Genomic DNA, 14,974 nt, shown 5'->3' with positions numbered 1-14,974 from the left:
AGGATGAACAGGAGGTGCTGTCTGGAAGGAGCCAGTGAAGTCTGGAGAAGGGCTCCAAGCTCTTTTCCTGAAGGCCAGTTTCATTCTTGCTGGTACCTTTGCAAATGCTGCTGTACTATCAGGAGTGACTCGGGTCCTAACTTTTCTTCATGACTTTAATAAAAGGAGTAATAATAGAGGAATGTCATTAAATTGGTCATACTTTAGCTATTTTTTGTGCCATATCTCCAAGTAGTGCCATACTGGATCCCAAGGGAACAGTTACTAATTGTGCCTCTGGTTAGTGTTCATCTCAGGGAATTCAAAACAGCAGCAAATAAAATCAGAATGGAGAAATAAAAAATAGAGCTGAAAGATAACGGAGAGAAAGAGAGTGAGGTCCTGATCCTCTGAGGTGCTGAGTCCTTTCAAATTGAGGAAATCAGTATACTCCTACAGTACAAGCTGAGAGGAGAAAGTAACCAACATATATAGCTCCCCGCTGGTAAGAGAAAGGAATTCCAGAAACATCCAAGGCACATTCACATCCTGAAGGCATTCTTGCCCTTGGTCCAGATCTCCCTTGCCATCTCTGTCATTACCAAATGCAGGCTAGGTCTATACTGAATGCACCCTTTGACTGTGGGAAATATATTCAAGTTGTATAAGAATTCCCAGAGCATGCCCCCCTCTCATACATGCACGAGAGTGTGCCAAAGAGCACCCTTCAGGTTTGTAAAACACTGGGGCCTGCCCCAATACTGAATGAAAAAAAGGCAGGATGGAGGATCCCTATCAAAGTGATGTCCCCAGGTAACAGCTAATCAGACTGAGCTAATGAAACATTGTTACTATCAAGCCCTGTACCACAAACAAGAGGGATGGGGGAACGCAAATGCTCTTCTTATGACTGGAAATGAAAACCTCAGCCCAGAATCCATTAAGTGACACATATCAGTCATGCAAGAGTTCTCCTTGGGTGAGGCAGGAAAAATCTGACAAAGCAAGACTTTGAGACTATCTACATGACTTGGTGATTGCACGTACTGCTGTGATTGTGTCAGCGGAGGAGGGGATGGAGGCAGCAGACCACGGTATGGCTCTGTATTTAATAGGAGAACAGGGGGAGGGAAAATACAGCCGTGGGAAGAAGGAACCACGTCTTGCTAGGCAGTGGTTTTTGGAGAAGGTACTGTCAACTTATTCACATGCGCAGATGTGATAATTACTTTCCGCTTCCCTAGCTCACATGCAGTGCCTACCTCTGTGGGAGGCTTTTCCTTTTGCTCCCACGAGAGGAGTATTTTTGGTGTCTTCCATGTGCTTGCTGAGCTTTCTCCCATGAAACCAGACTGAAACAGCAGAGACTATAGACTCTTAACCTACCTTCTCTCGCTCCCCTCTCCCCTCATCATTCTGTGCAACTCGTAACTGGTTCATTGCTGCAAGAAGCAAAACACGCTCCAGCATGCGTGTGTGGTTTCTTGCACTTTTTTACTCCGACACATTTACACCACTTTTTTACTCCAACACATTTTCTTGCTGGACTAGCTGCTTTTGTAAATCTTGCTGGACTAGCATGCAATACACGTTCACAGCCCTGCCAACCTGAAACCACATGTCTCAATTCCTCCTCAAGTTCACTGTTCAATTTTATCTCCAGCCTCCACTGCTCACTCTTTCTAGTGTACATAACTGACACCAATCATGAATGGCTGTTAAGGACTTTTGGCCAGGTTATATATCTTTAATTGGCCAAAACTCTTCCTGATATCAAGCTGTCCAGGGAGTGAATCAGATTTCAGGATTTAGAGCAATGTTACTTATGCCACAGAAGTGACCTCGTAACATTTAACACTTCTTGTCCTGTTTGTCTCCTTCTTTCAAGGCACTGTAGCCTACCTGACAGATCAGAGCCCTGGGACACAGGTTTTACTCTCAGCTTTGACTAGCTGGGTGAACTCAAGCAAAACATTTTCCATGTCTTCATCCCCTTCTGTAAAAATGAGGACTACCTTTGTAAGCACTGAAGGGTCTACTGATAGAGTAATGCAGAACAGACAGTATTATTATTATAATTATTACTTATTTTTGCATGGTATTTCTATCATTCATCCTGCAGCAAGATCTTGCCATGGTTAGAGGTGTACTAGAGGAAAAGCTTACATACTTGCTACTTGCTGCACTTTTTGATATTGGTAGGGGCATACACTAACAATATTCCACCTGTAAGTAAGTGCATTACTTCCCAAAGCACTTTAAAAAACGTAACATTACTGTGTATATGTGCCAATCTCTGAAATGCAGCTGTTTCTGGTGTTAGATATGAGAGTTGGCCACAGCAGCCTGCAATGAAGCCTTGTAAAAAACTGCAGCAGAAGAATGGCCCTGATTCCTTATGCTTTATAAGTCATATTATCATTTGTGCTTGAGGTAGTGGGATGTGAATTGCTCAGTAAGGATTTGCTGGCATCTCAAACCCATGTCACATACAGAAGAGGAAGACAATGAAGAATGGGGCCTGTTGTCAATTAAGCAAAACAGTGAGAGCAACGTGATGACAAATTTACACCAGCATGTGAACAGGGATAACACCTTTGCTCTCTGTGTGTGTATATCCTGCGAAGGGACACAGGTGGCCCAAGCCCCAACATCTAATCTGAAAAAAGAGGTGCTAATACCAGGCAGAGACATCCTGAAAAGGATGCTATCTGCAGACATACTCCACTGTCCTCTCCTAGCACTCTGGGTACTTTCTGGAGATCTCCCAGACACTGCCTGACCAGGTTAAACTGCATTGGTTTATGAGATCTGATAAACCTCCCATCCCACAGTGACGAGAACTAGTCACATACACTCTGGGCATACAGTAGTGGGCTCCTTCCTTAAGCCCAGGAGTTGCCTACTGGGGAGGTGGCTTCAACCAGTCAGTATCTGTTAAGGATAATGTTCACTGTGTGCTGTTTATTATTAATTTCTCCTGAGTAAGAAGCTTCATAAAAACAGAACGTAAACCCCTGTCATTCCTTCCCTCCCCCCAGCTACACTGAAGCATCATTACAGTCGCGCATGTAAATGAACCAGGCATTCAAAAACTTCACAGCCTCTGCAGGATAAGGTTATGGGGCTCCTGGCCCTCCTGCATTCTATAGTTTCCACTGGAGCCTTTCCCCTTCCCCTTATAACTTCTCCCCACTGCTGTCCACTCTTCTACCAGCTTGTATCTCCCTGCACAGACAACCTCTGCAGAACCCAGAAGTATGGTATACTCTATCTTATGACTGCTGCAGAGGCTTTGGAGAGCATGCAGATGTGCACACCGCTGGGATGTAGCCCTGAGGCAACGCTCCAGCCATGCTTTCAGGCTTGGGATTTGAAGAGTAGGTTAATATAGACTTAAAACCAGCCTGAAGGTTGCCCTTAGCAGAGAGTAGAGACACGCTGTACATGCCTCTCACCCTCTTCTTCCCCTCTTCCCCTGTCACCAGTATTTCCTTTCTTCTGCCTACCTGTAAAATAACTTGCTGAAAGCAAATGGAATTTGGCAGAAGTCTGATCCCTCCCTTAAAAACGAGTAGATTTTTTTCTTCCACCTTTGGGAGGCTTAATACCTTTAAATGTCTGAGACTGAAACTCTTTGCCAATTCTTTTCATCCATCAAGGATACAATCTGGTATTCCCTATCTGCTTGGTTGTGTAAGAACCACAGTAAATGAGGTGATAAAGGTGGCATAATGGTTCCAGTCAGAGCATGTCTAGTGAAGTCAATATTTATGTATTCAGCTTGACAAAGATGAGAAACTCCTTTCTTGGCAGAAACAAGGGACCAGCAGTGGATGTTGCTGCAGCTAACATGGAGATCAGTATTTTCCCAAATGAGTAATAAAGAATTCTTGGGGGAAACATTACAGCAGTTGGCTGTGCCATCCCAAATGATTGCCATGGCAAGTATGCACAGAATCTAATAAGCTAATAGCTAACTCAAACTAACTAGCTCCAGTGGTGGGACAGAAGTCAGTTCAAGAAGATCCATAACATCAGAAGTTATAGATGAGTGTTACCTCACATCTCTTCAAATTTGAAGCCACTTAGTTACGTGAGTTCAGCCACTCAGATTTACAGTTAAGTGGTAACAGAATCTGGCTCTTAGACTTACCTAGATTGTAAAATAGTGCAAATTACTGATCAGAGCCGTGCAGTCTCTCTACATCTGGAGTTTGACTGGATATAGATTTATTGGCACAAAACATTATAGAAGAAAACTGCTTGAAGAGAGGTCTTTGGCATGAGAACCAGGGAATGCTCAGAGAAAAGGGAGGAGATTCCTCAGATTCTTTGCTAGTTCAGATGAAGGTTAGTGGTCCAGTGTGCATGGATATCAGCATGGGCCCTCAGGATAAATCCAGATACTCAGTTACTATGGTGAAGGGGGCCATGTGAGTACCTAGGCAGACACAGGCAATTTACTGGTGTCCTACTGGGAACGGATTCACAAATTAAAAACCAGCGAATGAAAGACAAGGACATTTGTGAGAATTCTGAACTGACTGCAGAGCTGAAACTTTTCCTGGAACAGCCCAACAGAGGCAGAAACAGTATTCCTCACAGAGGGGCAAAAGCAAGGAAAGACAGGTCTGAGCTTGGTTCCATAACTGAAATAGAAAGATAATAATCTCTATAAATCTGGAGAGGTACCCTCTCTTTTGGAAAATGCTATAATGTATAAAGTCCATTAAGAACCTCAGGGCCAAAACCACACTGCTCCGGGAGGCAGATCTGAGGATGTTCCATGGAGGCAGTGTCCACCCAGGCACAGCAACACCAAGATGCTGGACGCTGAGGCTGAAGGAGGTGCTGTCAGAGCAGCTCTCCCACTGGAGCAGGATAGTGTGAACCACTTTGGAGGACTGCCTGGAAATCGATGTCACAGAGACAAACAGACTGACAGCAAGGTCCTGAATTTTAAGAGAAAGGTCAGAATTTGAACAAACATCCGAAGTACAGCAAAACCTGAAGAAAATCCCAAGCCTTCTTAAGATCTATAATAATTTCAGTGTCAATTTTCTACTACTCCTGAGAATGACATAGATGCTTTAGTGTGTTTCAGCAAATATAAATTAACCTCTCTAGTAGTAACTGTCTCAGCAGCAGCCCACGCCTACACAAATGTTGGCAGGTGGATTAAGATGATCCACCAACTTCATATGCAAAGCCAGGAGCAACAGACTCCACTTGCCAATGGTAAACCTCCACCTAGGCGCCCCCTGAATTCCTACAGTAATTTCCCAGTTCTTTATAACTTTAATATTCCAAGACTTTTAAGAGGCTATTACACACAGAACACCAGCTCCAAGGAAGGGTCACAGATTTGGAGTGGACTGTTCAGTCATTTTGATGTACTGGTGAGCTAAATCAAAAAATTATTTAGGACTTGGTCTTTATTGCCTGGGTTCCTAAGCAAAATATGTTTTCTGTGACCATATGATCTTTTCCTTTTTTCTTCTATGCATGCGTGTCTCTCTCTTTCTCTGTGTGGGTGGGTGTGTCTATGTTGGTTCCTACTTTGTAACTGCAGATCCCACTCTGAGTTTCAACCAAGTTTGAGTGAGTAACAGCGATCTCAGAGATACCAGCCTCTTACGAGTTCCATGAAAACAGCTGGCGGGGTGTAACAGAGAGAACTTTGTAGGTTCTCCACTGAGGAAAAGGCTGCTGAGTGAACTGAAGCCATTAGTCCACACAGAAGTCTCCGTGTTGGAGAGAGATGTTACAAAAACCTCAACACCAGGAGAAGCTTTGATCAGAACTCACATCTTGTTAGGCATCAGAAAATGTAACTGTGACAAATCTTCTGGAAGCCAAGCTTCATTAGCTCTGCAGCTCACAGACCCCCTCGTTTTCAGCTAGAAGAGGGCAGGAAGGATAAGGTTTGCCATTTTTAACTTCCTATGCAAAATCACTTCAATTTCACCAAAATGTCCCCTCTTAGATGTGACTAATCATGGAAAATATTGATCCCCTTCTATCCCCCTCAGAACGTGCAACGTCAGAGCACATGAAAATAACAGCTGATCAATGAGCATAATCTTAGCAAAAACAATAAAAATAATACCTGTGTGAGAAGCAGACTGAGGGTGCACGCACAGGGTAGAGAAAAGAAAAAACGTTATCAAACAGAGCAAATATATCTTTATAACCCTGCAGCAACAGAACTCCTACCACTTTATATTAAAATACCGTAAGAAAACATTACAAAGCTATTATACGAAGAATCAGAATGTTGCTTAATGGTTTTCTCATTGTTCACTGTTATTTATGTGATGAGTTGCTATCCATCACTATTGTCAACACTCATTTACACTAGTGGATGTATGTGTATTTGTGTGTGAGGACAGATACACAAAATCTGGTACAGATCCTCAGGTGATGTAAATTGTCATGGCTATGTTGACGTCAGTAAAGATACACTGATTTCCTCCAGCAGACGATTTGCTTTTCTGTATGTAAAAAGCACAGAAATTAGGTGCTGTTTCAACTTTGCTCTTAGACGCTTACTGTAGACAAATGCTCATGCAAATACATTCTTCTCTTCTATGTGCAAATATACATATTGCCTTGCAGTACACTTTGCAAGTAATGACAGGAGCTTTATGCTGCTTCCTATGCTGAAATTTATAAAAAGGATTGTTCCTGATCTATCTGCCCACTCTTATCTGTAACAATAGATCTCCAACTGCTTTGCTACAGATCTTAAAATACACAGAGATGAAAGGGACTGTCCAGCATCACAAGTCTGTTAAAAATACATTTAGGAGGGATTAAACTTTGATCTTAAGTTAGTCCAATGGTCTAACTAAAAGATCTTAAACAGAGCCATTGGGCAGAATAAATCCAATAGTCAAGACCCTCATTTTCTCACCTAGGGCTTAGCTAAATGAAATGACAAACTCCAGAATAGATGAATACAAGAATATTACTAGTTTGTTTCAAGACACACCTCTTTGAGGGGAAAAAAGTGTATATATAATTTTTTAAAAAAGTATGAAAAAGAAAGGGGAAATGGGCACATTTCAGGCTCTGTCTTCATAAATGACTCTTTTTTCCTTATTTGCTCTTATATGGTTCCATGGAATGTGGACCAAGTAACGATCACAGGCTACAGGTAATTTTATAACAAATGAAATATTTTCCATCTGTTAAACAGAGGAATATTTCTGGCTTTCTATAATGTTTTCCTAAAGGAGAAACAACAAAAGGTTTCATAACCAAGAATGGAAAAAGAGGAATAAACCACTGCTGAACTAGGGAAGAAAGGAGAAAACAAGTAACGTAACAAGGAATTTATAGGGAAAATAACAGGAAAGCAGAAGATGAATAAACCCTACATACAGAAAGATTAAGGTAGAGAGACAGTAGCTCTTTTTTACTGTTTCTACTTGGATTCCAAGGCAGAAGGAAAAAAATAAAACTGGGAAATTTCTATTTTTGCTTGCAGAAGTGTACTTCATTTTATCATGTGAACACTTTTTTTGAATGAGTAGGTAGAAGCCATAATTAATAGAAGACCAGACTTCTGGCTGACAGGCTCTGGTCTGGCACCATCTAAGGACTAGAAGAGCATCCCAAGGCTAGATTTCTCTGGCTTACTCTGACTAAAAAGTGCAGATAATTTCAAGTATGGTGTAGGTGGGAATGTGTACAGTCTATGCCTCATTTAAGTAGCTACCTGCTGCATGCACAAACTGTATGAACCATGCCTAAATTGTATATTCCTGCGTGCGCATCATTTTATGAAGGACATGGAAGTATTAGTCGCTTGTTGCAATCTCAGAACAACGGGTGTCCTTCCACACTGTACATGCTGCAAACAATGGGACAGCCAGCTCAAGAGTCACCTGGCACTGAGTCCCTGGCAGGAATTCTCAAGGGCATTGTTAATACCTATTCATTTGGGACATTTTTCCATTTATACCTCTTCCAAACAGCCATGCGTGAACTCTTTTGAATGCTAACAGTGTTGCCATGTGAGCCCATTGCTCCTAAAGTCCTCTCATAGAGCCTTACCTTGGATCTGCCTGGGAAGTGACACCAAACGGGCCAATACAAAGCGTATGGAAGAAAGGTACCCTTGACACCAGAGAAGAGCAGCCTGGGTGCAACAGAACATACAGCTGAATGACAGAAAAATATCACCATCTTATCGGAAAAACAAAAGAATGCATTTGCATCCCTCCTCATTTAAGCATTAAAAAAGTCACCTTTTTTGCTGTTGCTTTCAGCCCTTGACTTCCCTTCTTAAAAGATTAGTATGAGTCTTTATTATTCCAGGTACTGCTCTAACTGGGCTCTGGACACAGATACACAGGTAGTATCTGTCCAAAGCACCGCTAGGCGGTATTTCACACAGATTCCTTCCTTGTTATTACTTCCTCATGCTCCCATCCCACCAGTGAGAGATTTCCCACAATAGTATTTTCAGCCTCGACACTGTGTTGCTCTGGCCGGGCCTTTATACAGCATCATATTGAGGTGCTATCCCTGTGGGTGGAATTCCTCATGCCGTCTTTACTCAGCAATTTTATACCTAGAACTTCATCCTAAACCCTCCCTAAGCTGAGATCTTTTCCTTCTCTCACTTCATCTGTTGTTTCTTAAATATTGTTGTGAATCATTAATTCCATATTCCTCTGCCTGGGATTTTACAGGCCCTGATGTAGATACGACGCAGGTGTGTTCGTGTCATAAAGTATGTCTTAGGCTGATTACAGTGTGAATGGAACCAGCATGGATATATCTTTAAATGGGACGTAGTCACAGAGAGTCTACTTTCTCTCATTATGCTCTTTATTTCAAAATCATCTAAGCAGGGCTTTAGCATCTGTGTAGCTATGCCAATGCAGACCTCTGTCATTTGAAACCAGCTTACAGCACTCTACTCCAAATTACTTTTGATGCTGAAACGGTAAATTTGCAGGGATTTGCAGAACCCAAGGCAGCACCAATGCAACTATTTCTGGTGTGTGAAAGCTCAAGGGAGTTAAACCCTGAAATAGGCTGGGGGAAATCTGAAAGAATGAAAGCAGAGGGCAAATGTAGCATTCCTTGTGTGTCCAAAGTGAAAGACATGGGTATCTGGGGTACACAAGCCATTCAGAGTTGTTCTGGTCTTCTTTTTTTTTTGTGTCTGCTGGTGCAATGCGCAAATATAGCAAAATATGTTAATAGTAAGCCATAATATTTACAATTATTGTTAGTATCCATTGAAATCAGTGGGATTTTGTCTAATGCCTTTACCCTGGAGATAATCCATAGAATAGAACATTAATGCATAGTTAAAACGAAAAATTATGGAAAACAGCACCTCTGCATATGCAATATCTTCATTTCAAAGTTACATAATTGAGCTTTTGAAATTAAACACAAATATAGCAAATGGCCTCAGACCACAACAGCAACTATGTGACTCAAACATTGTCTTTAAAAACTTGCCTTTTTACTAAGATAAAAAATACTATCCTACACCAATACAAAATAAAATAAAATATTTTTCAGCCCAGTGCAAATCCAAATGAGCTTTAAGACCTCTGGGAAAATGTGATTTTAGAAAAATTTTTCCAAGGGTTCTAAGAGTTTGTTTTGAGTGAGGAGATATCTTGTAGAGCAAACACAGGCTAATAATTTAAAGGCAGTACTTAGATTCTTTATGTCATGCTAGACAAATACTGTTCCTATACCTTGTTTTCAGTGTTGGTGACATGGTTAAAAGAAGACTTTAATGCCACTTTAATGCAGAATGTTTGTAAATTGCATCCATGTCTTTTGATGGAAGGAACTATAATGGATTATTAGCTATTATGCTAATTGTATTTATCAAAGCAAGTTTTCCAGCTAATGCACGGGCTCAAAATCTGAAGTCCTTCTATAGGCAGAGCTCCTACTGAGAGTTTCACTGATAAAAAACAGCAGGATTTGGGCCACTTAGACTTAATCTGCTAAATTCAACCCTGTGGCATTTCCCTGATACTCAATGAAGGGTACCGGGGATTGGCAAAGAAGGTAGTATTCTGATAAAGAATGGAAGGAAAATTTATACTCACAGGATTTGACGATACTTTGGGATGGTCCCTTAAGACAAGAGGCTGCCTAGTAAGGGTGATCTAAGCTATGCTAATTTGGCAACCTGTATTTTTGAAGCAAAACATTCCATGACGAATGACCTTATTTTTTTGTTTTTAAAGCTGTGAGGTGCTTATGCAATAGACTCCTAAGGTAGAAAGAGACAGATGCCACGGAATAATAATCAACCTAATTCTTGCTGAGAATCTCTGCAAAAATCTTTCTCCTTGCCTCTCCTTTCATAGGTAAGCTCAGTGCTACCTTTCTCACACAACGACATGCAGCAACAATTAGTGGGCCTCTGTATAACTCAGGAATTCTTCCCTTTCTAGAGATGGGCTTGGTTTTGTTCCCTTTTAAGAGGTAGGCTTTTTTTTTTTTTAAAAAAAGGGCTTTAAAAAAAGAAAACTTATCAGTTTTTAAAAAAGCGAACAACGAAAATAAGACTGAACTTTTCCTTAAAATAATAGAGATGCTTCAGTTGTTTTTTCTTCTGAGCCCCTTACAGAAGACTGCCCCAGCTGACATGAATAGTCACACGTGTCCAAAAGCTCAGGTCTTCACTTCTATCCAGGGCTTGAGGTGAGCTGGACTGCAAAAAACCCTAAATCCTGACTCAAAATGAGCAAAGTCCCTGGCCTATGTCTGAGGAGAGAAGGGTCAGCACAAGTACACTTAAACATGCTGCCAGAACCTCTTGTTTTTTGAGAGGCAGAGGAAATTCCATTAATGGGCAGTGACAGCCGGGCACTGCCTGGGTGCTGCTTTAACCCTTGCTTTCAGCCATTGCATCCTGACATGCTAAAATATCATTTCTGTTCTGTTTAGAGTGGCCATTTTCTATAGTGAACAGTCAGTTCCTACACTCTTGGCTAAAAGAAAAAAAATGTAGACAACATTGAATTTCAGGGTTTATAATAGAGGGAAAAACATGTTCAGATGTGGGGAGGAAGGAAGAGAGTGCAGATACCTAGTCTGTGTAGGTATTAAAGTATACGTCCCCTGCTGTCACACAAAAGCAAAAACACAACTCTCAGGTTGGCCAGCTAGATCATAAGGGATATTGGGCATGCTGTCAATAGGTGGTGAAAGATTCACCCCGCTCCATCCAAGTTGCCTTTAAGTCAGATTTTGCAGTCTCTTTGATTTTCTTCTAACAGTCAGAGATGAGAGAGGATGAAACCCAGTATATACAATTAATGGTGAAAAAAAAAAGAACCTGCAGGAGTGAGAAATGTAGACTGTTTTGCATCTCTCATATTTCCTTTGCTATACAAAGACTGGTTTGCCTAAGCTATAGAAGGAAACAGAAGCAGTCTATTTTAATCTTCCTGAGTGAAGAACGCTGCAGGGATTGCTCTGTTATCCCCAGCAGCAGCCCTGACTTTCCACAAAAAGGCTCCATCCATCCATCCATCCATCTATCTATCTGAAATATAAAGATTATCGTATGATATACCAGCAATCAGCTGTGTTCTTAATGCACTTCTCTCTGTGCATTTTGGTATGAAGAAAAAATCTACAATTCTTCCCCCAATCAAACCCCACTGCAAAAAACCCTCAGATAAGAAGGAGGTATTTAGACTTATGCATAGAAATTGATTCTTCAATCTGTGTAATGACGTATGTTAGAAACTCTGTTCAGACGAAAGGAAAGCCCTTGCCAATACGATGTTTCTAACAGAGCCTTCACTGCAGGGATTCACTATTGAAAAAACAATGAGGTTGATTATGCATTTTATATGGGTTTCTTACTGTTTTGACTTCAGTGACTTAAACTATGCTATTCTGGATTTACACCAATCGGCATGAGTTCAGAATCTAGCCCTACATCTTTTTAAAACTCCATCTACTGTATGATGAATAAGGGCCAGGTTCTGCAAATGCTTACTACCTATATTAATACTCTGAGCAGCCCACTCACTTCCTTTAAGTTGTGATTGCAAAATTGAGTCTTACAGTGCAGTATTTTAGAAGTATGGATTTGTCTTTTGGGATTCAAGCGTGCCTTGACCGTACACATTCCTTTAATAGCATTTCTTTCAATAGTAATTTCTCCACTGATTTTCATAGAATCACATGATAGATGCTTAGCTGTTATGAAGTGGTGCAACTCTACTTACACCAGCTGAAAATCCAGCTCCATGTTGTAGCTATGCTTGTGTATTCAAAACAAACATGAGAGAGAAGGGGCCCTTTTATCTAAAGTGACAAAGGAGACAAGGAAGACGTTTTGGGATATACAGCGTGCTGCATACTTCATTTGTTTTGACATTACTATAACCAAAACAACAGAGTTCATTCTAGGAAAGAAATTCCAATCTAGTTTTACTAGTTACATTAGCTTCTTTCTTACATAAAAGAAGCCACATCAGAAGCTATGCTCCTTCTCTTCTTAACTTCACTAACTCTGGCTTTCAACCAGAAAACATTCCCCTGCTTTCAAAGTGCCTAAACAAAGGACAATACAATACTGAGTGCAGTTGTAATTACCAGCTGGTGAACTGATGGCATATACTGGATACGTAATCCAAGAAAATGTGACTCTTCAATAGTAGCCTCTTCCACCACCTATATTGCTGGAATGCTCGTCCTTGCTTACTATACAAGCACACACATAGACCATTATCGGTATTCAGTACTAGTAGTTGTGCTTTTTTCACTGAAGAGGAAAGACCAGCAAAAAATATTTTGTCCTTTTGAAGAGCTGGATCACTGTCAGGTGCCACTTACGAAAAAAAAAAAAAAAGACAACCCACACACCAGTGCGATAAGCATTCTAAATGTCAAACATATGTACAGCATCTGTATCTCTATGAACATATATACATCATGTGCAATATAATGCATACCCTAGACCCCTTACATCAGTGAGGGCAGGAAAATCCCAGCTCATTCTAGGGATGATGATTTTTTTGACAGATACCAGCGACTTAAGGCAAACAGAAGCTGCCACAATGCTGCTGTCCTTTGTAAAGCTTCTCCCTGCATGGGCTAAACCGCACTCATCTTTGATCAAAGACTTATTTATTTATGACAGACAATGAGGGCACGATGCTGTGTGTGAGCACCGCGGGTGAGCAGCCCGAGTGGGTTCAAACGGGCCACAGACACTTGTACATAAAAATAAAAGCGGTGAACTAGGAGGCAATTGCCTCTTGGGAGCAGCATCCTGGCTCCTCTTTGCACTCTGCCTGCTCTCCCCGAGAATGCATCGAGGGAGGGATTCCCCACCCACCCACTCACTGCTTCTCTCTGTGCAAGGCTGCAGGGGGGTATAACCCCGTTCCCTCTTCGATCTGGGCCCGGAAAGAGCCCGTTACGCTTCTGTTCCCCCACCGCCACCCCTGCCCGCCCCCTTTCCCCCTTCTCACTTACTCCGGTCTCCTGCTCAGGACGCCTTTGCCGATAGCCTGGGGGGTCTTGTGCTGGAGCAGCGCGGCGCAGCAACCCTTCTCCCGGCCGTCCTTCTCCGCGGGGTGCTGGTGGGGCTGGAGAGGTGGGTGCTGGTGGCCGGGAGCCCGGCCGCTGCCGCCGGGGCCCGCCGGTGCCTGCTTGCCCGCCGGCGGCGGCTGCGGCGGCTGCTGCGCCGGGAGCTGTTGGTGGTGCTGGAGCGGGTCGGGCTGGCCCGGCGGCGGCGGGGGCTGCTCGGGCGGGGGGCCCTGGGCCGGCGCGGGGGCCGCCGGCGGCTCGGCGGGGGCCGGCTGCTGCCCGCGGAGGTTGCGGTTCTCGGTGCTCAGCTCGTCCAGCCGCCGCTCCAGCTCGTCGATGCGCTGGCGCTGGGTGTGGATGAGGCTCTGCTGGTTCTGCACGATGGCGGTGAGCTCCTTCAGGTAGAGGACGGCGCGCACCGGGTTCTCCAGCAGGCTCTCCATGCCCCGGCTGCCGGCCCAGGCCCGCCTGCCCGGCCGCCGGCGCTCCGGCGAGAGCGGCGCGGGCTGCGGGGAGGCGCCTCACCGCCCCGCGCGCGCACACACACACACACCCGCGCGACCAACGGCCGCTCACTCACACGCCGAGCGCGCGCGCGCTCTCGCGGGAGGGGAGGGGAGGGGAGGGGAGGGGAGGCGGCTCGCGCCTGCCCCTGCCCCCGCGCGCCACGCACGGCGAGGCCGGGGGAACGGGAGCGGGGCGGGACCCGCCGCGGAGACCCCGCCCCCCGGCCGGGCCGCGCAGGCGCGGGAGGGGGCGGAGGGCGGGGGGCCGGGGGTCCCGTCCCGGTGGCGGTGCCGGGCCGCTGTTCCTGAGGGGAAAGCTGGCGTGGCGGTGCCCCGCCGCCGTCCCCCACCCTCGGCGAGGCGGCGGGGCGCCGCTCCGGCCACGTCCGGGCGGTGCCGCCTCGCTCCGCTGCGGAGCGGCCGGTGCTGAGGGGATCCCGCGGCGGGAGCGGGCAGCGCCTACGGCGCCCGGCCGTGCCCCTCCGCGGAGCCCTTCGCAGCCTCTCCAATACCCGTTCTTCTCTCCTCCCTGAATGGCACTTCTAGGTGCTGCTGTTCTTTTTTTTTTCCGGGGTGACTTAGTGATTTCTTCTTTTTGTTTTCCAAAGTGACTTGAATAATCGTGGCTGGTTTTGGCTGCCCTGTTGAGAACGGTCCTATTTTTTGCTCTGCCTTGTTAGCGTGCAGAAGGCCGGGCTAAATCTGAACCCGAGGGAAGGAATTACCGAGGAAAATGGATGTTAGAGGAATCCGCTGCATCCCTGCAAGTTTGTCACTCCTTTGAGTCTTTGGTGTCCTTTAGGTTCTTAGGAAGAAAACTAGGGCTTATGGTGGAGTTTTGCTGGGGGGTGAGGGGGCTGTGGATGTAATACCAGAGAAGTGACAGGCCTTTGCTGTTAGACTCTGTGGAGGTTTTGTTCATTTCTCAAGAAATACCATCC

The 14,974-nt window shown here is 44.3% G+C and overlaps 1 protein-coding gene across 4 annotated transcripts in view; it reads right to left on the bottom strand.

Moving 5' to 3' along the window:
• The window catches only part of IQSEC3 (IQ motif and Sec7 domain ArfGEF 3), a 112,993-nt gene extending 98,997 nt beyond the window's left edge, over positions 1-13,996 (bottom strand). For all 4 annotated transcript variants that reach the window (XM_076340857.1, XM_076340884.1, XM_076340874.1 and 1 more), the window contains exon 1: positions 13,474-13,996. In XM_076340857.1, the coding sequence (XP_076196972.1) occupies positions 13,474-13,970 (497 nt within the window). In that variant the 5' untranslated portion in view covers positions 13,971-13,996. The remainder of the gene's footprint in view (positions 1-13,473) is intronic.
• Between the last annotated feature and the right edge of the window lie 978 nt (positions 13,997-14,974).

The sequence above is a fragment of the Aptenodytes patagonicus genome, chromosome 1 (assembly GCF_965638725.1).
Source record: "Aptenodytes patagonicus chromosome 1, bAptPat1.pri.cur, whole genome shotgun sequence".
Taxonomy (NCBI): domain Eukaryota; kingdom Metazoa; phylum Chordata; class Aves; order Sphenisciformes; family Spheniscidae; genus Aptenodytes; species Aptenodytes patagonicus.
Note: the sequence above shows the minus strand (reverse complement) of the source record. Positions and strands in the feature narration are given on the sequence as shown.